Source organism: Schistocerca cancellata, chromosome 4, assembly GCF_023864275.1.
Source record: "Schistocerca cancellata isolate TAMUIC-IGC-003103 chromosome 4, iqSchCanc2.1, whole genome shotgun sequence".
In the NCBI taxonomy this organism is placed as follows: Eukaryota; Metazoa; Arthropoda; class Insecta; order Orthoptera; family Acrididae; genus Schistocerca; species Schistocerca cancellata.
In genome coordinates this window covers 512,211,505-512,237,473 of record NC_064629.1, presented here as the reverse complement: position 1 = coordinate 512,237,473, position 25,969 = coordinate 512,211,505, and the positions used below count along the sequence as shown (strand labels likewise).

The 25,969-nt window shown below is 38.8% G+C and overlaps 1 protein-coding gene across 1 annotated transcript in view; it reads left to right on the top strand.

Moving 5' to 3' along the window:
* The window catches only part of LOC126183409 (glycine dehydrogenase (decarboxylating), mitochondrial), a 316,896-nt gene that overhangs the window by 253,880 nt on the left and 37,047 nt on the right, over positions 1 to 25,969 (top strand). Inside the window, exon 15 of the mRNA XM_049925357.1 lies at positions 8,613 to 8,760. Coding sequence (XP_049781314.1) covers positions 8,613 to 8,760 — 148 coding nt within the window. The remainder of the gene's footprint in view (positions 1 to 8,612; positions 8,761 to 25,969) is intronic.

Below are 25,969 nucleotides of genomic sequence, written 5' to 3'. Positions count from 1 at the left end.
GGACTTAGGAAATAAAATAAATCCTTCAACCTTTATATTTTTCTCACAGGGCTATTAATTTTCACTCAACTCTGATATCTTTAAATGAAGATTTAATAATTTGTGAACCTTGATCAACTAAAGCTCTTACTTGTACCATGAGCAGATTGTATATATAATTGTTTAGGATTCTGCAGCCAGAGTTGGTTCACATAAAAGTTTTCTTAGTATGGTAGCACTTCATAATCAGATATACTTATCTTGCTCTCTTACTGGTGGTACATTTGAAAGAAAAAACAATACTCATAGTATGACCTCACACTGCATGTTGTAAAACTGTTTCTTGTGGGGTAATTCTCACTGTGTCTGTGGTTTATGATAAACCACACATGCTTCCCATGGCATGTTGAATGAGTTCAGTCTTTGTTGACTGGGTACGGGATGATGAACCTGGGTTTCCTGATCTGGGGACAAGTGAGCACCACACTGAATGAGGTCGCACATTATTTAACACACTGGACTCACATTCAGGATGACAATTGTTCAAACCTGCATCTGGTCATCCTAATTTCTCTCTGTCACTTTAGGCAAATGCCAGGATGGTTCCTTTGAAAGGGCATGGCCAATTTCCTTCCCTGTCCTTCCTTAATACGAGTTTGTGCACCATCTCTAATGACCTCATTGTCGATGGAATGTTAAACACTAATCTCCTCCTCCTTCTCCTCCTCCTCCTCAAGTGAGCACCTCTAGTCCTTGTAACTTCAAGCTCTGGGCATGCTTCAGCAACCACCATGTGGCATGGCAGTGGAGCATCATGTCACAAGGAATGGGGTACTTGGCTTAATGAGATGGTGAGATGGCACAAACCTGAGAGAGAGAGAGAGAGAGAGAGAGAGAGAGAGAGAGAGAGAGAGAGAGAATGAACCTCAGCTCCAAGGTGTGCTATGTGCCACTGAGGTGGATGGCTGTAGAGTTAAAACAGGAGTTAGCATGCAATTGGTGGGGAACTTTAGTTCCACCAGTGATGAAATGTACAACTGTCCATTCTCCACATGAGAGCTGGATTCAGCATTTTCTGCAGCTCGTTACACAAAACCTGATGGTCAGAATAGGGTCCAATAGAGAATGTTACAGCACCTCACAAATAACAGCAAAGAAATCATCATGGGTATTTGGACAATTTCCTGACTAATTGGAAAGTGCCATTCTAAATCCCCTCTGATACATGTCAGAGTACTGCCCTCACTATCTGCATAGGAGAAATATTGGAGCAGATGGTAAACTGCCATTTTGTTTGGATTTTAGAAGTCTGGATCTTTAAGTGTGGGTTCAGGAAATAATGATTGACAATCAATAATCAATCCTTCTGGAGGTGGTTATACAACAAGCTTTTCTCCACAGGCATCACCTAATAGATATTTTTATTTGCCCTTGAAGGCTTACAATGCTACTAAGAGGCATAATATCCTCAGGCAACTCCATGAATGGGGCATAAAGGTGATGTTTACCAGTATTCCTACAGTCCTTCCCTTCCTCACATTATTTTAAGTATTGTTGGCAATTATTATTATTTTTATCATTATTTATTTTATGGCTTTCATTGGACCACTCTAGTCAAAAATACAAAGTTGTAAACAAGTTGTTACACAGGGACACAATTTGACTCAACAATAACTTAATATGATATTTAGGTAATACACTCCTGGAAATGGAAAAAAGAACACATTGACACCGGTGTGTCAGACCCACCATACTTGCTCCGGACACTGCGAGAGGGCTGTACAAGCAATGATCACACGCACGGCACAGCGGACACACAAGGAACCGCGGTGTTGGCCGTCGAATGGCGCTAGCTGCGCAGCATTTGTGCACCGCCGCCGTCAGTGTCAGCCAGTTTGCCGTGGCATACGGAGCTCCATCGCAGTCTTTAACACTGGTAGCATGCCGCGACAGCGTGCACGTGAACCGTATGTGCAGTTGACGGACTTTGAGCGAGGGCGTATAGTGGGCATGCGGGAGGCCGGGTGGACGTACCGCCGAATTGCCCAACACGTGGGGCGTGAGGTCTCCACAGTACATCGATGTTGTGGCCAGTGGTCGGCGGAAGGTGCACGTGCCCGTCGACCTTGGACCGGACCGCAGTGACGCACGGATGCACGCCAAGACCGTAGGATCCTACGCAGTGCCATAGGGGACCGCACCGCCACTTCCCAGCAAATTAGGGACACTGTTGCTCCTGGGGTATCGGCGAGGACCATTCGCAACCGTCCCCATGAAGCTGGGCTACGGTCCCGCACACCGTTAGGCCGTCTTCCGCTCACGCCCCAACATCGTGCAGCCCGCCTCCAGTGGTGTCACGACAGGCGTGAATGGAGGGACGAATGGAGACGTGTCGTCTTCAGCGATGAGAGTCGCTTCTGCCTTGGTGCCAATGATGGTCGTATGCGTGTTTGGTGCCGTGCAGGTGAGCGCCACAATCAGGACTGCATACGACCGAGGCACACAGGGCCAACGCCCGGCATCATGGTGTTGGGAGCGATCTCCTACACTGGCCGTACACCACTGGTGATCGTCGAGGGGACACTGAATAGTGCACGGTACATCCAAACCGTCATCGAACCCATCATTCTACCATTCCTAGACCAGCAAGGGAACTTGCTGTTCCAACAGGACAATGCACGTCCGCATGTATCCCGTGCCACCCAACGTGCTCTAGAAGGTGTAAGTCAACTACCCTGGCCAGCAAGATCTCTGGATCTGTCCCCCATTGAGCATGTTTGGGACTGGATGAAGCGTCGTCTCACGCGGTCTGCACGTCCAGCACGAACGCTGGTCCAACTGAGGCGCCAGGTGGAAATGGCATGGCAAGCCGTTCCACAGGACTACATCCAGCATCTCTACGATCGTCTCCATGGGAGAATAGCAGCCTGCATTGCTGCGAAAGGTGGATATACACTGTACTAGTGCCGACATTGTGCATGCTCTGTTGCCTGTGTCTATGTGCCTGTGGTTCTGTCAGTGTGATCATGTGATGTATCTGACCCCAGGAATGTGTCAATAAAGTTTCCCCTTCCTGGGACAATGAATTCACGGTGTTCTTATTTCAATTTCCAGGAGTGTATAATTATTAGAGTCTGTTCTTATATGAAAGGTGTTTTGCTCTTCTGTCTGCCCAATATTTCTTCATTCTTCCAGATATTTTCTTTCTTTCTTCATCTGAGACCACTCTTCCTGTACTCCTTTTATTGATTTTCATTTGTAGTCTGGTTTGTGGGTCTTGCAGTATTCTGGTTTTCTCTGTCTTGTTTTTTAGGTCATCTACTGTAATTTGGAGTTCTTTATATCTTCCTTAATTTCTGTGATCCATTTAATGTCACTCTTGCTATTCCACAATTTTTGTATTATTTTTTTACTAATTCTGTTTTCTGGAGTTCTCATCAGATGTCCAAAGAATGAGATGCGTTTCTTCCTGATCGTGCTCATGACTGGTTCTATTTTCTTATATACTGTTTCATTTGATGCTATTCTCCAATGTCCATTGATTTTATACTGTTTATTTATACATGTCCTAATTATTCTTCTTTCTGTTTTTAGTATTCTGTCAATTTCTGCTGTATTAGTTGTTTTGAAGATAGTTTCAGGTGCCTACATTATTTCTGGTTGTGTAACTGTTTTATAGTGTTTTAATTTTGCATCTATAGATAGGCCTTTTTTTTGTGTATAGTTTTGATAACATAATTTGTGTAGTTCAGTTTTTTTATTCTATTCTGCCATGATGGCTTCTCATTTAAATTGTATTTTATTATTTTGCCTAAATATTTAAATTTATCAACAATTTTGATTTCCTGTTCTCCTATTGTGATTTTGTTTGCAAGTGGTGGATCAGTTAGCATAATCTCAGTTTTTTCAAATGATATTCTAAGGCCTACTTTCTCTGCTATTTCTTGTAGTGATTTCACTTGTTGCCTGGCTTCTTGAATGGTGTTGGCTAGGAGAGCAAGATCATCAGCGAATCCCAAGCAGTTTAAGCTAATATCATCTTTTGCACTTCCAATTCTTATCATCTTTGGATTGTCCTTGTACCATCCTCTCATTATGTATTCCAGTGCACAGTTGAACAGTAATGGTGATTGGCAGTCACCTTGTCTTAAGCCTGTTTTTATGAGGAGTGGTTCTGAAATTTCTCCTCTAAACTTCACTTTTGATTTGGTCTTGGTTAGGTTGAGTTGTATTATTTTAATTAGTTGGGTGGATGATAGCTGTGGTCCAATGTTCGGGGAATCGTTCTGTTACCCAGATTGTTGTTAGAGCCATGTGTAAGGAGGTCTTGACTGTGTCACTTGCATATTTCCACATTTTAACAAAAACCTGATCTTGTCCACATGCCTTATAATTTTATTTTTTTTATTATTTTTTTTAAGAATATTTTTCTACTTCTTGGAAATTTGGAGGGTCTAGTTTGTTAGGTTTGGTTTTTATTGGATTATTTATGTTGATTTGTAAGGGTTCTTTGGGTTCCTTGCAATTCAGAAGTTTGTTAAATGCTTTTGCCATGATTTCTGCATTTTCCTGGTTACTGTGTGTCATTCTTCCATCTTCATCTTTCAGTATTAGTGTAGGGGCCCCATATTGTTGTAGTTGTTTCCCAAAGGTTTTATAGTAGTTCCTAGAGTTGGTTTTATGATAATTACCTTCTATAGAGTTTATAATATCTTTATGGAATCCTCTCTTGATTCTTCTAATATTTTGTGTGAATTTTTTTCTTTTATTTTTTAGGATGATGGCATTTTCTTCAGTTTTATGTGTTTGAAACTTTAACCATGCTTGGTGTCTATTTTCATGGAATTGATCACATTCTGATGTCCACTACGCATGTTTCCTTCGTGGGTTCAAGGGAGCTAGATTCTCTGCTTTTTTTTTTAAGATTAGGCACTAGTTGTTCTAGATCATCTGTTAATTTGATGCTTTGTGTTATTTGTTGGTATTTATTATTTTTAATTAGCTGATGTGGGTCAAACCTTCTTTTTATTTTATTAGTTTTTCTGGTCCTCTTCTTTAACGGAGTGAATTTGATTTTAATTTTAACTATATAATGGTCTGAGCCTGTGTCTACTCCTCTCAGTACTTTAACATTGTGGATCTCCTTATGAAAATTTTTGTCCATACAGACATGGTCTAGCTGCCACACCCCCTTCCTCCAGTCTGGATGTTTCCATGTTTTAAGTTTACTTGGCTTCCTCTTAAAGTATGTTGATTTAGATATAAGGTTGTGTTCTCTGTAGAGTTCTACAAGTCTTTGACCGTTTTTGTTCGTAAATTTATGTGGACTCCATTTTCCAATTATATCTTTATATTTCCTTTCTTTTCCCAACTGAGCATTGAAATCTCCCAACAAGATTTTTACATTCTTTTTATTTACTCTGTTCACAGTTTGTTCTAGGAGGTCCCAAAATTTATCTACCTCTTCCTTTGTTTTTGTTAGACAATTTTTTTCATTTGTTGGGCCATGAGCATTTATTATTGTATAGGTTTTATTCATTGTTTTAAAGCTTAGAGTTGCAATTCTTGGTGATACTGCTTGGAAATCCGTTACTGAATCTATTATTTTTATGTTTACTAAAAACCCTGTTCCAAACTGGGGACATTGTTTCATTGCCCTCGGTCCTGGTTTCCCATTATAAATTCTGTATCCTTGTGATTCAAATGGGTCCTCTGTGGTGTTTCTCATTTCTTGGATCACTGTTATTAAAATTTTTTGTTTATTTAGTTCATCTGTGAGCTCCTTGAGTTTTCCAGTCTGAAGTAGTGAGTTTATGTTGTGTGTTGCTATATAATTTATTTGCTCATGTTTTATCTTCTTTTTGTGTTTTAGTGTGCATTTTGATGGTTGCAAATGCTCTGATTCGTTGCTGTCTTCTAGTTGACTAACCACGGAATCTGATGTAGCCTTTTCCTGCCTTTTTGAGCAGGACAGTGGAATTTTTTTCCTAAAAGACCTTTCCATTTTTGACTTTCGAAGGTTGTCAACCTTAGTTGGAGCAAGCTCCGATTTACAACTATGGTTGTTAACCGCAGAGGGTGTGTTTGGTCCACGAGAGCTATTTTATTTCACTCAAGTCTGCCGGTAAACCAGTGAGGACTTCCCTATCTGCCACCTGGGACATGCCACATAGGAGTATCACCTCTCTTCCTACTTTGACTGCATAGTAGGTTCGTGGTATTGTTGGCAATATTTTGTTTAGTAATTTTGACCTAGAGAACTGAGATCTTCAAAGTAGAGTTTGAAGTGTGACTGTGTTTTCAGTGGATATTAACAGTAATATGTCCACTGTAAGGGACCCCATCCAGTGTTCCCTAGTCATTGACAATTCTCTATTTTTAGCTCATCTTGCAGAACTGCATGCAGCACATGCCATTCTCTATTTTTAGCTCCTCGTCCAGCATTGCAAGCACCATGTATCAGTAACAGCTGAAAGTTTGGAAGCTTGAGAAATAGGTAGATAAAACTGGCACTAGATTTCCAATTGAGAATTCTGTATGGGTCCTTTTTAACTGTTTATATGCTGTTTTTAATTTGCTTGAATTTAGAATGGGGGACATTACCTCCAAACAAAATGTGTTGCTGTCCCCTCACACCTGTGTACTACTCCATTGGCCACCCACCCTTTGATTTATTCTTTAACAGCTCATGGCTAGCAATGGGGCCTATATTGATACATGCAAAGCATTTCACATTAGAAATGTGTGTGGAAAGTATTGATGTTTTATGCCAAGATTGAAATAAAGAAACCTTTGGCTACGTAGGAGGACCAGAATTAGTTTAGAGTTGATCACATTCAAGAACTAATTCACTCTAAATATAATTTTAGGTCGGTTTTTATAACATTTTAGATAAGGACTGCAATTTTACACAGATGGCTCAAAATATGGAGATAGTCTTTGCCAGCTGCCTCTTTGGGTATAGACTCCTCAGACAGTTCATAGTTTTTAGTGCAAACTATAAGCAATCCTGAAAGCAATGGAGCAGGTGAGCCATCATCAAAACAAAAAGTTTCTTCAATTCCCTTAGTGTCCTACAAACATTGTAGCCAATGCACCCAGTGCAAATAATAATCCAGTTATGCAAGACAAACTGGGTGTGATGTACCTACCACCAATCACTCAGACTGGATGCACCTACCACCAGTCACTCAGCTATTAGGCCCTGGAAACCCAAATCTATGTACATTTCCAAAAGCTCCATAGCTGGTTTCAAGAAAATTGCTTCTTATTCATAATGATAATTTTAAAATAAGGGTGCAGGAAGTGCATCCTTCAAGCAACAATGATTCCTTAATGTTTCCTGATGAAAAATATTTCAGGGCTGTAACTGCATGAGACAATGTTTTGATTAGCAAAAGTTAAGATAAGTAATATAAATTATTTAAAATAAATGAATTGAAGTACAGAAAAAGCTTTGTAGCACTGGGAAATCTAGTTTCCACATATGCATGAAGTACTCAATGAAATATCCAAAGTGACTTGATCTGGCACACATTTTCTTTGGAAGAAAACCAATTCTTTGGAATTAGCATTACAGCAAACTTTCTTTGTATGACTCTATTACATAACATTGCTACATGAACATAGTTTTTCTTGAAGTAGCTCTCAGAAACAATAAGTGACATATGTGGAACTTGTATAATCTCCTGCTAATGAAGACATGTTTGCCATTTAGCACATATACCTGTGATAGTTTCAGGAGTTGTTGAGGCTGTGATTGGAGCGTGTTCTTACCATGATTTTTATTAATTTTGGGGAACGAATGATTTTTTAGTAGTTCCTGATCACTTACATATTGCCTCTCCATAAATAAGGGAAGAAAAGTATTTTGGATTTTCCAAATATCACCTCTGCAATATGTTTTGTATTCCACGTAAGACATAGCACCTGGAATTTTCTGAGTTAGCTTTTTGTCTGAAAGCAGTGCACATGCTTTCAAGGCATTGAGTACAGCAAGCAGTATTTACTTTTGTTATCTGTAGAACACTCTTGGTTTTTTGTGGCTGTGGTAAGGTATCTTCCAATGTTTTGTTCAATAACCTTGGTTCATAATGCAGTAGTACAGTAGAGGTCAGCCATCAGAACCCTCTCCTGTGAATTTGATATGCACATTTTTCAATGCGCAAATTGAAATATTATGTAAAATTCGTTAGAGTGGTCTTACTTCACATAAAGGTCATTCCTGTTTAATCACTTGTAATATGCTAATACTTTATAATACTCAGAGTATGTTCACATAACTCCAGAATTAATATTTTTCATGATTAGTATAAGAGTCTTTTATTATTGTATCTATTTCAAGAAAAACAGCCCTCTTGAATTGCAAAATAATTAAAGTGTAAGGAAACAATTAACAGACAGTTAATTAATAAGAGTACAGTGTTTCAAAATGCAAGATCCTCATTTCAAAGTACAATTTATTAGCAAATTCGTTTCATTTTGCTGCTATTTGTCAATGAAACCTGAATTCATTAAGACAAACAAATTTTTACTTCTAGCAGCAAGAATAAATACTCTTATCTACAAATATATTTATTTTCCTTTGTATATTTCCAGCAAACTGTGTGATTTTATTTTTCATTTGTTTCCAGAAAAGCTCATCTTGCTCCATTCTTACCAACACATCCTATTGTCAATCCAATGGCTGATATGGGTAAACAGTCGAAGTCTTTTGGTGTTGTCAGTGCTGCACCATTTGGTTCCTCTGCAATCCTACCAATTTCATGGGCATATATAAAGGTTAGTTAACAATATTGAACTCTGGGAAGATTTTCTGGTACAATTGTTACTCTCACTATTCCTTGGTAAACATATTTCTAAAATTAGACTGTGGCCAGAACTACAGATATTCATGTGAGGGCAGAATTTTTTCAGTAAAACTGAACATTATTTATTACTAATGTTCTAGCCACAAAATTCTCAGACAAATATACCTGATAAGTTATAAAATTTTTCTTTGGGCTGGGGAACAGGCTAGGGAGTAATAATGTAGGAGGATCTGCTATACATCATGTGAATGACAGATTTCATATGTAAATCAAATTCTGTGTCAGATAAAAACTGATTCACTCACTGTAAATAAAAAAAGATAAAAAGACTAGAGGAGATACTTAAAGGATGTGGACTAAGTAAAAAAATAAATTAATGAAGAAAAACTGTAAAAATTGCTGCTGTTAGTTACACTTATTACCAATCAATATTCATGTTAACATTCGCTATTTAAGTTTGCTTTACCTGATTTTTGTTTGTAGTGCCAGTAAAAGAACAACAATAGACAAACAAACACTGCATTGAACAATTCATGTTTCCTAGTTATATCATATTCAATAACATGTACTTAAATATTAGTAACTAGTCGAAAAATAAACTGTGGAAAAAGTCAGTATCAATCACTTATGAAAGTGGCAAGGTTGCCAGTATGCTACATTTTGAAAATATGCTAACACAGTAAATAAATTATGGGTATATATTTTGATTACACCTAAGTTTTTACCCAAGCTAAAACAGAAACATGACCGGCAGTGTTTCTCTTTGTCAGTAGCTTTACAACGTTCCGTATACAAGAAAACATAACTAGTCATTGTTGTTCAAATGTGTCTTAAATCTTATGGGACTTAACTGCTAAGGTCATCAGTCCCTAATTTTACACACTACTTTAACCTAAATTATCCTAAGGACAAACACACACACACACCCATGCCCGAGGGAGGACTCAAACCTCCACCAGAAACAGCCACACAGTCCATGACTGCAGCACCTTAGACCGCACGGCTGATCCCGCGAGGCATCTAGTCATTGTTGAGCTTGTTTTTAATTTGAGAATATAGTGTTTAAGTGTCTTTATATACTTTGAAACTATATTTCCAGCTTCAAAAGGCTACACTCTAAACAAAAAATGATTTCCATAAGCCAAAAACTAAATTTTAACGGTGTTAACTAGAGAGAGAGTAGCTTAAAAGTTTTAGCTGGAGCATTATTTCCATCACCAGTTTCAACCATACATATAATGGAACATTGCAGACACACATTCTCACATTCCAGAGTGAAAATGTGCAATTTCTTCAAGTAATGAACTGATGCTTGCAAAAGTTATTTGATAGAAAACTTCTTTACAAGAAAATGCAGCATTTGTATGGAGAATCATCCACAGAGACAGTCATTTTGGTGTGCTCCATGGGGATGTGATAGGGCCATTATTACTTGTATAATATATTATTGTTTTAGCAGAAAACGTTGATAGAAACTTCAGGCTTCTAACAGATGATACTGTTATCTATAATGGAACCTTATTTTGTGATAATTGTAGTAGTGTCAAGTGAATTCTTGACTAATCTTGAGCTTGACATGAGGTCATGGACTTAAAGAAACATAAAATCAAGTAGTCCTTGATTCTTCTTCTTCTTCTTCTTCTTTCTTTTTCTTATCATGGCATTACAACCCTATGTGGGAATTTAGCCTCTTTAACAAGGTTCCTCCATCCTGCCCTTGCAGTTTTTGCCATCCAGTGATTCCAAAAGTTTTTATATCCTCTTCCACATTGTCCATGCACTGCTGTCTTCTTTCAGTAGGCCTACATTGTTAAACATCTTTTTTCAGCATCCATCCTAAGAACGTGTCCAAGCCAATCTATCCTTTCACTTCATATTGATTTTACAATGTTAGTTCCTTGTATAAAGCAATCTATCCCAACATTTGCTCTATTTATTTATTTGTTTATTTATTTCATGTTCTGTGGATCTCATATTGTGAGCACGTCACATGAGATGTGGAACGAGTCAAACATACAAAACAACAAACATAGAAAAAGATACAAAACAGTCTTCATTAAATATATAAAAAATGTTCTACGTAACTGCATATAGTTAATACAAAGTTTAGAGGAAAAACAGATACTGTACATATAACAGCAGATTTCTTTGAGTGTTAATACAAAATTTCATGTTTTAATTTTGAGAAAAATTGCAAGCACATTTCTTTGTTAACGAGATGGATAATTCTATCTAAATGCTATTTCCCTTTTTGCATATAAAACTCTTCTAATGTATAAACAGACATATTTAACAAATATTCCTTTAGTTTTGCTTTAAAAAGAGATTCATTTTCTCTTGAACATTTTATCTGGTCAGGGAGATGGTTAAAAATTTTTGTTCCTGACCATTTGACACCTCTCTGAACAACTGTCAGGTTCTTAAGTTCACAATGAGGATTTTCTTTCCCTCTTGTATTATATTTGTGATAGTTCTTATTTGATGAAAATTGTGCAGGGTTCTTAATTACAAAACACATCAGCGAATATATGTACTGGGATACAGTGGTCATTATTTGCAGCTTTTTGAAAAGGTTACGGCATGATGTCCTAGGGGGTACTCTGCACATAATTCTAATAGCCCTTTTCTGGGCCAAAAAGATTTCTTTGCCAAAGCTAAATTTCCTCAGAAGATAATTCCGTAACACATAACGGAGTGAAAATATCCATAGTATGCGGACTTCATAGTGGTTAAATCAACAATGGAAGACAGCATTCTGATAGCATACATAGCCAAGCTGAATTTTTTTAGGGTCTGTTGTATATGGAAGGACCAGTTCATTTTGCTATCAATATGTACTCCAAGAAATTTAGACACATCCATTCTTTCTATTGTTTGATTTCCACATGTTACATTTATTTCCCTCCATGTATCAATATTAGCCTGAACTGTCCCAAAGATGTTGTGCAGCACCCTGTGTTCAAATATTATGAGCTGATACTCATAAATGTCTTGGTGTCACATCTGGCCTGATCCATTTGACTGAGCTCATCCACTGGCAGTTTAATCTATCACGGAGACTAGTAACATACATATGTGTAAGTACCATTTAAGCCATGTGATTTTATTTCAGTTGACATGGAGTTTGTCCTACTAATTATATAACCCAGATATTCAAAATTCTGTACATCTTCAAAATTGAAGCCTGTTTCTGATAATATATTCAGATTTTTAGTTCCTTCACGTTGAGCATCATGCACTTGGTCTTCATTTCATGGACCATAAGGCCTTGAGGCTGTATGGCTTCCTCTATTTTACTGTTCTTTCTAATGAACTACTTCTACTAACCTATGAGCAACTTTGTTCATATATAACTAGATATCTCATATTTCTGAATAGCTGTTTCCAGAGCAAAAAGTGAGTGACCTTTTCTTACTCTATTACCGATGTTAAACAAAGTAGTACTCAGCATTGTTTGCCACCTCATACAAAAAATATGCTCTGCTGTGCTCTACAATTTCCACCAGTTTTAATGGGATGAACTGATATTATAGTATTATCTTTGGCTTTCCAGCACAGAAGATGGCACCAACCCATCCAAGTGCAAAATTTGTGCAGTTTACATGTTTAATTATTCATATAAGCTCATTTTTTGCCATTTCATGTGTATAATGTTGAGATCACATGTGTCAGACAAAGTCACTTTGAAAATAATGACTCTAAAATTTTATGTAAAATTTAAGTGCACTTCTTATATTTATTGTATCAAAACTCATGTTTATCATGATATATTGCATATTTTTTTAACACTGAGTGCCATTAACAATGTATTTTGCACTATATAATTTCAGTGTGTGCTTTATACAATTAATGGCAGTACTATTCTCATTCAGACAATCATTCTTTCTCACTTCAGTGTATACTTATGTGAATAGAGGTATAGTTTTGGAAATTTTTTGAAGTTTATGAGCGTCACAAATAACATATTTTGCAATAAAATAACAGCTTTAAGTTGGACTGGCACAGTCAACAAATTTCAGCAACAATATCTTGTTTGGAAAATCATTTCCCCTCAACAGCAGTGTAACAATTTATATAATTAGTTCAATATTGCCACATTTTTCCTCTCATTGACCATTTGTTCTAAGGAAGTGTTTTAAACTATGAGATACCGAGGTAGACATAGCTCTTATGAAGTACCAAATGAAACTATATGGCACCAGAGACCTTTTCAAGTCTCAAACATCTATGAGATGTATATGCACAGTGAAGTGATGAATGCAAATTTGCACCTAGACTCACTAGACTGATGTGCTAACCAGTATGCCACTCTTGCACAGTAGCTTTGCAGGAATGCACATACTACACTAGTGCACCTCACTCCAAATTATCATTTATGCCACAGCCCACTTGGTATTCCCCCTAAACTTGAACAGCATTGCAGAGGCTCTAACAGTATCAGAATAGCACCTCAGCATCAAATGAAATGGGAATCCTTCCTGAAACCCAGATATAGGTGCTTTAATTAGATGAAACTATATGATTCCAGAAACCTTACTAAGTCTCAAAGATCCATGATATACACAGGGGTCCAGAAAAATGTAGACACTCTTTTATAGTCAATATTAATGGAACAAAATGACATACATTACAATTCTTGCACATAGGGATGGTTATTTTGTGTGTTCAAAGTGACCCCCATTAGCAGCCAAACAAGTAGATGTCGCTGAACCGTTGACCAAACTGTCACTGTCAGGTTGCCAGTGTAACAGGTGCACAGGATGCCTCAATGGTTTCTCATAGCTCATTCAGTTTAGTTAGCTTCTGGTGATACAGTTAATTTTCCAAGGTACCCCATACGTAGAAGTCAAGAGGTGTAAGGTCTGGGGAACATGGTGGGTACTCAGCAGCTCTTCTTCAACCTATCCACTATCTAGGCAGACTTTCATGCAAGTAGGCTCTGACATCTCTGTGGTAGTAAGGTGGAGTGCCATTTTGTGGTAGGTAAAATCTTTCATTCCCAAACATCTCTCAGGTGACAAGCAAAATTGATGTTTGCAGCATATGAAGCTACACCTCACCAGTTACGGTACCTTCAGGGAAGAATGGGCCAATCAAACTGTCCAGTGACAGACCACACCATACATTAACACCTGCTAGATTAACATGTTTGTCCACATGAACATGAGGGTTTTCAGGAGCTCTATACACAGAGTTGTGGCAGTTAACAGTACTGTTCAGTTTGAATTGTGCCTCATCAATCCAGGTAACCATCCATGAAAACCACTCATGCTCATGAAGCATGCCTTCAAAGCACTCACAGTACTCCATCTTTTGATAAGGGTCATCCTCATTCATAGTGTGGAGCAGTCTTGGAATGTCCGCTTTCCACTCTGGAGCCTTCAGAGTTTGTTGTATGCTTGAAAAGCATATCCCACTTTCATGTGCATCCTACTTCACAGATTTTTTAGGCTACCTAATAAAATCTTGCAACAGAGCAGCACTGGAAGCTGGATTTGTTGATATTTTTGGTTGGCCAGATCTTTCCTTATGCACATCCTGAATGGTACCATCAGCTTCAAATTTGTCCTGAATATGATAAATTGTTATATGTAGTGGTGGCTGAGTTCCATACACATTACACCACTGCCATTGTATCTCCACCATATTTTTTGTACTTCCAGTACCACTTCAATATGACCTTGGGTTGCTCAAATGGCAATCTCACTTCATTCATTGATGTACTGTCATCTGTTAGAAAACACACACCAAGATCTGTTGAGAAAACATTGGACTACACAACTGTGCAAAATTTCAAAAATATGTCATTTTGTTCCAGGGATATTGACTGTCAAAGAGTGTCTACATTTTTCTGTTTGAATCCTGGCTTTGGTGCAAATTTTCATTTGTTGCTGCAGTCTGCATGTATACATTTTATGGATTAATTTGCTGTGGCATAATAGTGTTTTCTGTGACAACTATAAGTGTCACACCATGTTTTGTGTGTGTGTGTGTGTGTGTGTGTGTGTGTGTGTGTGTGTGTGTGTTGGGGCTTATGGGCGCTCAATGTCGAGGTCACGAGGTCATCAGCACCCTGACACGCATTAAAGGGAACGAATGTGGACAGACCTAATAAAACTCAAACACACCGGGTGATCAAAAAGTCATTATAAATTTGAAAACTTAATAAACCACAGAATAATGTATATAGAAAGGTACAAATTGACACACATGCTTGGAATGACATTGGGTTTTATTAGAACCAAAAAAATTCAAAAGTTCAAAAAATGTCCGACAGATGGCAATTCATCTGATCAGAATAGCAATATTTAGCATAACAAAGTAAGACAAAGCAAAGATGATGTTCTTTACAGGAAATGCTCAATATGTCCACCATCATTCCTCAACAATAGCTGTAGTCGAGGAATAATGTTGTGAACAGCACTGTAAAGCACGTCCAGAGTTATGCTGAGGCATTGGCGTTGGATGTTGTCTTTCAGCATCCCTAGAGATGTCGGTCGATTACAATACACTTGCGACTTCAGGTAACCCCAAAGCCAATAATCGCACGGACTGAGGTCTGGGGACCTGGGAGGCCAAGCATGACGAAAGTGGTGGCTGAGCACGTGATCATCACCAAACGACATGCGCAAGAGATCTTTCACGCATCTAGCAATATGGGGTGGAGTGCCATCCTGCATAAACATTGTACATTCCAGCAGGTGTTTATCCCTCAGTGCCAACCAAACAGTAGTGTATGGAATGATGGTGCAACGTGTGACTGCATGATCACTGACTTCTCCATGCATAGACGAACCCACTACAGTCTCCATTTCTTCCTGAACTGTCTCAGCAGCATTACACCTTGTGCTCGGTCGGCCACTACGGGGTCTATCGTCTAAACACCCTGTGGCTTTGAACTTCAAATTCATTCTCACCACAGCTGCATTTGTCAACAGACCTTTATCCATTGCCCTTCCTATGGCAATAGGATAGTAACGCTCAACTAGCACATTCCCTATTCTGATAATACAGCTTCACTAAGATCGCCTTTTCAGGTAACGTCAACATGCTGCGACTGCTGGGGCATCTGATTCTCTCTCTCATTACAGCTCCTTTTATACACAATTGTCATGCGCAGTCACTGACATTTTGCTGTCAAGTGCCATCTGTCAGACATTTTGTGAACTTTTGTTGTTGTTGTTGTTGTTGTTGTTGTTGTTGTAATGAAACCCCATGTCATTCCAGTCTATTTTTAACTCTCTATCTACATTATTCCATGGTTTATTAAGTTTCCAAATTTATACTGACTTTTTGATCACCCGGTATTTTTACCTTTCAACAGCAATATATGAGGGGTAGTCATAAATTTTTAGTAAACACACCAAAAACATGGAGTTTTTACTATGACTCTTGTTGATGGTGTTAGTCCTTTTCTACGTATCACCCTTAAATGTGACAGTTTTCCCAATGATAAAGATAACTTGGTGGAGACCTTGGTTGTAGATGCCTACAGTTTCACTGTTCAGGAAATATTCCACCTTGAAAATCACCTCATCATGAGTTTGAGGATGCCTGCCATGCAATGATTTATTTCATCTGAAGAAAGAGAAAGAAGTCACTGGATGTCATGTCAGGAGAATATGGAGGGGAGGCAAAAGTTGTAGCACAAAGAATCAGGATATGTCGCTGTATCCTGTGCAGGATCAGTTGGGGCATTGTGAAATAGAAAAAGGACACCCTTGGACAGCTTCCCCTGATGCTTTGTCTTGACTGCTTCCCATAACCATATTGTGAGAGTTTGGTAGTACACTTCTGTGAGGATATGCTCCTTATGGAAATAAACTTTTAGCATCACACCATAGAAGTTCCAAAAACTGTTCAGCTTATGTGACACTGTGGTGGTTGCATCTTCACCTTTTTTAGTGGTGGCGAATCCATAAGTTTCCATTGTTTGCTTTGTTCCTTTACCTTGGGGTCTTAGTAAATCACCCAGCCCTCTTCCATGGTGATTAGGTGACTACAGAAGTCACCTGGAATGGTCTGAAACAATTGCAACATTCCAATTACTACCTCAGTTTGGCAAGCCTTTTGAACATATGTAAGCAGTCATGCAGCACAGTGGGCAGTGACATGTTTTATATTTCAAATGTTGTGCAAGATGTTGAAAACTAACTCGTGACTGATTTCCATTTTCCCGCTATCATGTGAAACGTGATATGCCAGTCTACAAGCATCAATGACTCCACTTCTATTGTGATTCCCAGTTCTTTGGCATTGAAACTCATTTAACCACAATGAAAGTACCTGTACCGCCGTACCACTGTGCCATATGATAGTGCATTGTTGCTGTACAAGTTCACCAACTTAGCACATTTGATCACACAAATTATTGCCGGATATTCCATTTTATCAGTGGGCTGTGTCATTTTGTGTTGGCTTCTCTAGCAGCATGCAGAGATACTCTAATGGAGGAATTTCAATGTACACCAGCACTGCAGACATGTACTTGCAGATATACAAAACTTTAACTCTGTAACTTTTTTAATCTGACACGATAATTAAAATTATATGACTATATATATACTAATATTATATATTGTCTACATTTGTCCTAAGTTTATGCCATTTTTAAAATCTGAGACATGCAGTTCCAAATATCCTCAGAGAAGTGGTAAATTTTATACCATACATTTCTCTTGTTGTATGCTGTAATGGAAATCACTTTGTTGGCTGTTTATCACTTCATTTCCTAAGGGGGCATGTAATGGAAAATGTAAACATTTATTTAAAACATAATTACAGCCATATTTATTAATGTATAAATCTAAAATTTTGCATGTGTAAAGCAAAAGAGCTGTGGCTGTGTTTTAATGGAAAAAACATTTGTAGGAGATTCACTGTTACGAATATCTACCCCAGGATCTATTTCTTTTTGGTTTACTTCCACCAATTCCTCCACTGCTTTCTTCATAGAAACTTTGGCAGTATCACATACAGCATCAGACATTTCTTTCTTTATTTTTTCAAACCTTGCACAAGATGGAGGCATGTTCAGAAAACCACATAATAAATTACCTCCTTCTCTGCCCTGACCAAGGCATCTCAGAGCATATGCTAACCTAAAATTGCTTTCATAGGTACCAGTGTCAGTTGTTTTGCAGGAGGAAAATGAAAATTCGTAGCCACACGAATTACAAATTAATTTAAAATCACAAGCTGTTCCCACTCTTCTTTCTTCAACAACAATCGTGCATTCCATATTTCTACAGCTAACACATGAAGATGAAAACTTAATAGCCTGCCAGAGAAGCTGTTGTTGTTGTTGTTGTTGTTGTGGTCTTCAGTCCTGAGACTGGTTTGATGGAGCTCTCCATGCTATTCTATCCTGTGCAAGCTTCTTCATCTCCCAGTACCTACTGCAACCTACATCCTTCTGAATCTGCTTAATGTATTAATCTCTTGGTCTCCCTCTACGATTTTTACCCTCCACGCTGCCCTCCAATACTAAATTGGTGATCCCTTGATGCCTCAGAACATGTCCTACCAACCGATCCCTTCTTCTGGTCAAGTTGTTCCACAAACTTCTCTTCTCCCCAATCCTATTCAATACCTCCTCATTAGTTATGTGATCTACCCATCTAATCTTCAGCATTCTTCTGCAGCACCACATTTCGAAAGCTTCTATTCTCTTCTTGTCCAAACTATTTATTGTCCATGTTTCACTTCCATACATGGCTACACTCCATACAAATACTTTCAGAAATGACTTCCTGACACTTAAATCTATACTTGATGTTAACAAATTTCTGTTCTTCAGAAACGCCAGTCTACATGTTATATCCTCTCTACTTCGACCATCATCAGTTATTTTGCTCCCCAAATAGCAAAACTCCTTTACTACTTTAAGTGTCTCATTTGCTAATCTAATTCCCTCAGCATCACCCGACTTAATTCGACTACATTCCATTATCCTCGTTTTGCTTTTGTTGATGTTCATCTTATATCCTCCTTTCAAGACACTGTCCATTCCATTCAACTGCCCTTCCAAGTCCTTTGCTGTCTCTGACAGAATTACAATGTCATCGGCGAACCTCAAAGTTTTTATTTCTTCTCCATGGATTTTAATACCTACTCTGAATTTTTCTTTTGTTTCCTTTACTGCTCGCTCAATATACAGATTGAATAACATTGGGGAAGGGCTACAACCCTGTCTTACTCCCTTCCCAACCACTGCTTCCCTTTCATGTCCCTCGACTCTTATAACTGCCATCTGGTTTCTGTACAAATTGTAAATAGGCTTTCGCTCCCTGTATTTTACCCCCGCCACCTTTAGAATTTGAAAGAGAGTATTCCAGTCAACATTGTCAAAAGCTTTCTCTAAGTCTACAAATGCTAGAAACATAGGTTTGTCTTTCCTTAATCTTTCTTCTAAGACAAATCGTAAGGTCAGTATTGCCTCACGTGTTCCAGTGTTTCTACGAAATCCAAACTGATCTTCCCCGAGGTCGGCTTCTACTAGTTTTTCCATTCGTCTGTAAAGAATTTGTGTTAGTATTTTGCAGCTGTGGCTTATTGAACTGATTGTTCAGTAATTTCCACATCTGTCAACTCCTGCTTTCTTTGGGATTGGAATTATTATATTCTTCTTGAAGTCTGAGGGTATTTCGCGTGTCTCGTACATCTTGCTCACCAGATGGTAGAGTTTTGACAGGACTGACTCTCCCACGGCCGTCAGTAGTTCCAATGGAATGTTGTCTACTCCGGGGGCCTTGTTCCGACTCGGGTCTTTCAGCGCTCTGTCAAACTCTTCACGCAGTATCATATCTCCCATTTCACCTTCATCTACATCCTCTCCCATTTCCATAATATTGTCCTCAAGTACATCGCCCTTGTATAGACCCTCTATATACTCCTTCCACCTTTCTGCTTTCCCTTCTTTGCTTAGAACTGGGTTTCCATCTGAGCTCTTGATGTTCATACAAGTGGTACTCTTATCTCCAAAGGTCTCTTTAATTTTCCTGTAGGCAGTATCTATCTTACCCCTAGTGAGATTAGCCTCTACATCCTTACATTTGTCCTCTACCCATCCCTGCTTAACCATTTTGCACTTCCTGTCGATCTCATTTTTGAGACGTTTGTATTCCTTTTTGCCTGCTTAATTTACTGCATTTTTATATTTTCTCCTTTCAGCAATTAAATTCAATATTTCTTCTGTTACCCAAGGATTTATACTAGCCCTCGTCTTTTTACCTACATGATCCTCTGCTGCCTTCACTACTTCATCCCTCAGAGCTACCCATTCTTCTTCTACTGTATTTCTTTCCCCCATTCCTGTCAATTGTTCCCTTATGCTCTCCCTGAAACTCTGTACAACATCTGGTTCTTTCAGTTTATCCAGGTCCCATCTCCTTAAATTCCCACCTTTTTGCAGTTTCTTCAGTTTTAAGCTACAGGTCATAACCAATAGATTGTGATCAGAGTCCACATCTGCCCCTGGAAATGTCTTACAATTTAAAACCTGGTTCCTAAATCTCTGTCTTACCATTATATAATCTATCTGATACCTTATAGTATCTCCAGGGTTCTTCCATGTATACAACCTTCTTTCATGAATCTTAAACCAAGTGTAAGCTATGATTATGTTGTGCTCTGTGCAAAATTTTACCAGGCAGCTTCCTGTTTCATTTCTTAGCCCCAATCCATATTCACCTACTACGTTTCCTTCTCTCCCTTTCCCTACACTCGAATTCCAGTCACCCATGACTATTAAATTTTCGTCTCCCCTCACTATCTGAATAATTTCTTTTATCCAGAGATGCTATAAATCAATAAATCTGAATCCAGTGGAATCCATATCAACATCATTCACACACCTGTACAATTATCCTGTCCTAAGTTTCGATGTTGAAGGTGAGAGATTTTGGTCTTCATTTTTAGCTGCTTCCTCTTTTTTGTTGGTAAACTGATTCCATGAAAACTCTACTTCTTAAACACAGTTTTTCCACCACACATTCTGCATAAATCTTGACTTCTACACCTGGGAGCAGTTCTGGGACCTTTCTATAGACGCTCCTGCAGTTTACTATTAGGACATTAATAACAATATTAATGTGCTAATAGTAAACTGCAGGAGCATCTATAGAAAGGTCCCAGAACTGCTCTCATTAATAAATGGTCATAACGCCCATATATTACTAGGGACAGAAAGTTGGCTGAAACCAGACGTAAACAGTAATGAAATCCTAAACTCTGACTGGAATGTATACCGCAGAGACAGGCTGGACAGTGAAGGGGGAAGTGTGTTTATAGCGATAAGAAGTGCAATAGTATCGAAGGAAGTTGACGGAGATCCGAAATGTGAAATGATTTGGGTGAAGGTCATGGTTAAAGCAGGCTCAGACATGGTAATTGGATGTCTTTATAGGCCCCCTGGCTCTGAAACTGTTGTGGCTGAGCACCTGAAGGATAATTTGGAAAATATTTCGAGTAGATTTCCCCACCATGTTATAGTTCTGGGCGGAGATTTTAATTTGCCGGATATAGACTGGGAGACTCAAACGTTCATAATGGGTGGCAGGGACAAAGAATCCAGTGAAATTTTTTTAAGTGCTTTATCTGAAAACTACCTTGAGCAGTTAAACAGAGAACCAACTCATGGTGATAACGTACTAGACCTTCTGGTGACAAACAGACCCGAACTATTTGAAACAGTTAATGCAGAACAGGGAATCAGCGATCATAAAGCGGTTACGGCATCGATGATTTCAGCCGTAAATAGAAATATTAACAAAGGTAGGAAGATTTTTCTGTTTAGTAAAAGTGACAAAAAGCAGATTACAGAGTACCTGACGGCTCAACACAAAAGTTTTGTCTCAAGTACAGATAGTGTTGAGGATCAGTGGACAAAGTTCAAAACCATCGTGCAATATGCATTAGATGAGTATGTGCCAAGCAAGATCATAAGAGATGGAAAAGAGTCACCGTGGTACAACAACCGAGTTAGAAAACTGCTGCAGAAGCAAAGGGAACTTCACAGCAAACACAAACATAGCCAAAGCCTTGCAGACAAACAAAAATTACGCGAAGCGAAATGTAGTGTGAGGAGGGCTATACGAGAGGCGTTCAATGAATTCGAAAGTAAAGTTCTATGTACTGACTTGGCAGAAAATCCTAAGAAATTCTGGTCTTATGTCAAAGCGGTAGGTGGATCAAAACAAAATGTCCAGACACTCTGTGACCAAAATGGTACAGAAACAGAGGATGACAGACTAAAGGCCGAAATACTAAATGTCTTTTTCCAAAGCTGTTTCACGGAGGAAGTCTGCACTGTAGTTCCTTCTCTAGATTGTCCCACAGATGACAAAATGGTAGATATCGAAATAGACGACAGAGGGATAGAGAAACAATTAAAATCGCTCAAAAGAGGGAAGGCCACTGGACCTGATGGGATACCAGTTCTATTTTACACAGAGTATGCGAAGGAACTTGCCCCCCTTCTTGCAACGGTGTACTGTAGGTCTCTAGAAGAGCGTAGCGTTCCAAAGGATTGGAAAAGGGTGGAGGTCATCCCTGTTTTCAAGAAGGGACGTCAAACAGATGTGCAGAACTATAGACCTATATCTCTAACGTCGATCAGTTGTAGAATTTTGGAGCATGTATTATGTTAGAGTGTAATGACTTTTCTGAAGACTAGAAATCTACTCTGTAGGAATCAGCATGAGTTTCAAAAAAGACGGTCGTGTGAAACCCAGCTCGCACTATTCGTCCACGAGACTCAGAGGGCCATAGACACAGGTTCCCAGGTAGATGCCGTGTTTCTTGACTTCCACAAGGCGTTCGATACAGTTCACCACAGTCGTATAATGAACAAAGTAAGAGCATATGGACTATCAGACCAATTGTGTGATTGGATTGAGGAGTTCCTAGATAACAGAATACAGCATGTCATTCTCAATGGAGAGAAGTCTTCCAAAGTAAGTGTGATTTCAGGTGTGCCACAGGGGAGTGTCATGGGACCGTTGCTGTTCACAATATACATAAATGACCTGGTGGATGACATCGGATGTTCACTGAGGCTTTTTGCAGATGATGCTGTGGTGTATCGAGAGGTTGTAACAATGGAAAATTGTACTGAAATGCAGGAGGATCTGCAGCGAATTGATGCATGGTGCAGGGAATGGCAATTGAATCTCAATGTAGACAAGTGTAATGTGCTGCGAATAAATAGAAAGATAGATCCCTTATCATTTAGCTACAAAATAGCAGGTCAGCAACTGGAAGCAGTTAATTCCATAAATTATCTGGGAGTACGCATTAGGAGTGATTTAAAATGGAATGATCATATAAAGTTGATCACCGGTAAAGCAGATGCCAGACTGAGATTCATTGGAAGAATCCTAAGGAAATGCAATCCGAAAACAAAGGAAGTAGGTTACAGTACACTCGTTCGCCCACTGCTTGAATACTGCTCAGCGGTGTGGGATCCGTACCAGATAGGGTTGATAAAAGAGATAGAGAAGATCCAACGGAGAGCAGCGCGCTTCGTTACAGGATCATTTAGTAATTGCGAAAGCGTTACAGAGATGATAGATGAACTCCAGTAAGAGACTCTACAGGAGAGACGCTCAGTAGCTCGGTACGGGCTTTTGTTATAGTTTCGGGAACATACCTTCACCGAAGAGTCCAGCAGTATATTGCTCCCTCCTACGTATATCTCGCGAAGAGACCATGAGGATAAAATCAGAGAGATTAGAGCCCACACAGAAGCATACAGACAATCCTTCTTTCCACGAACAATACGAAACTGGAATAGAAGGGAGAACCGATAGAGGTACACAGGGTAGCCTCCGCCACACACCATCAGGTGGCTTGCAGAGTATGGATGTAGATGTAGATGTAGAAGGTTTAAACATTCAGCCTTCCACCTACTAATATGTTTTAGTATTGTCAAAACATAAACAAACCCCATGCAGGAAAGTTTTCAGGCAAAGATATAGATGTCAGCCAGAGATATTGAAGTCAGCCAAAGATATCGAAAGAAAATAGCCTTCACACTGACAAAAATTCCGCTGAAGCAAGCAGTTTCCCAAATGCCGGAAAATGTGGGAGTGACTGCCAGTGCAGAGTTAATCAGTTTAACAATTTAAAGGCATTTCTAAAGCTGCTATCACCATAAAATTCACACACAACATAGATTAAACTGTGTTGATTAAGAAAATAATATTTTTTTAAAATCGATTTTTTGGACCAAACTCCATTATGTCCCCCCCCCCCTCCCCCCCCTTAAAGGGAATTTTTGATTCTTGTGGTATAACAGACCAATAAATTAAGAGAATCAGCAAGTTTTGCTTAAAGTTATTTGTTTACTTTTATTTCAAACAGTGCTTCAGTCACATATGTGCTGTTCTTAGGCACAGGACAAGTTAGCTGCTGTTTTCATGCAGTTTGAAACTGCCTGACTTGGGAGCTGCTGCAAGTGGGTGTTTTGGGAGTGCTACTGCGGGACATGTACTAGAGATTACTAGAGGTATCTCAAGTGCAAAATTTTTGAGCCTTTTATTGGCATTTCTGAAGTATTGCCTGTTGACATTTGTCTTGGGATCTTCAGCTGACATTTATTTATTGATTTTCATACATTTTGCCAGCACATGTGTCTGGAATTGTCAAAGGTACATCCTCCATTGCTAGTGACAGACTGGATCATGTCCACAGGAAAAGATTATACATACTTGCCATGCAACATATGAAGGTCTTTCCCTTATCATTACTGCTGTGGTTCTCCCCTTGGTGCATGCAAAGGTTGTTTGCTGCAGCATGGGAATCAATGATCTCTTTACTTTGAGACTGTTGTGGTGAACTAAGGGTATGTTTCGTGGCAAGAAAAGAACAAGACACTTTATGTAACATGGATGCACATAAACAACTCACACTGCAAACTACAGACAAAACAAAGAATACACACATGTAGTGTAGAGAGGTTTCATAGAATACTAAATGAGGTTCACAGCAGAAGCAAACAGGAGACACATCATTATTTGATTTGGGTGAAGCAGTGATGTAAATAACTGAAACTGTGGTGCACAAAATACTTTTTAGTAAGAAGAATGAAGTAATAATGGAACAAAACTCATTAGTTAAAATTTCCTGTCTTAGTACACAGTGTTTTAAATTTGTCAGAGTTTAAAGACTTTGTAAATATGTGCTGCAAGTTAGTTTTCAGAACACATATATTCCTCATTGATATCCACATTTTGGTAAAATTCATGAATGAAATAACAACATAGTTTGACTTGATTAGAACATTTGTGGACTTCTGGAGTTTTCACTAATTTAGTGGTGCTCACATTATCAGTGAATAATACATGCATTATCAGTAATTTGTGGCTGTCCCAATCCCCTTTGTTTCTAATGTTCCTCATTCCTCCAAAACCTCAAGAACTTCTCTTCCTCTCTGTTCACTAGATCTCAGTGAGTGACTGACATGGATGTGATCATCCATCCCACTTAAGAAGATTTGTTCACACTAAACCCACCAATCACCAACAATATCTACATTTGAACAGCTGCCATCATTTCACACCATGAAGTCCTTCCAATGCAACCTGAGAACACATGGATGCCACATTTGCAGTGATAAGCTATCTCTGTGCTAGTATGTTGAAGGACTTGATGGGGTGTTTGCAAATTGGAATTACCTTCCCAGTGTTGTCCAAAAACAGGTCTTCTATGACTTATCTAACATTCATTACAAATCTACAGTCCATTCTCAAAGGTAGGTCAGAATAATGAAATCATGTTTTCCATCAGGACCTTGGCTATCTTTTGGCATAGCCTGAAATTAGAAATATCTTCCTCACAATTATACCATCCCACTGTGGTATTCAGCTGCTTACCTAAACTACACAGTATCTTTGCCTATTCCTATGCTGGTTCTGCTCCCCCATAAACCTGTGGAAGATTCAGGTACAAGACTTGTCCCATGCATCTGCCTACAACATCATATTTGATTCCTGACACTGGAATTTCTTAACCCATCAAAGAAAGAGCAAAATTTCTAAGCAGTCACATTGTATATCAGTTCTGCTGTGTACATTGCACAGAATTTTATGAACTGTAACAATTACCAAAGAATCCACTTACACCCTGTACAACCACCACATAACTATGACCAAAGGCCAAATAAACAACACTGTTGTTGA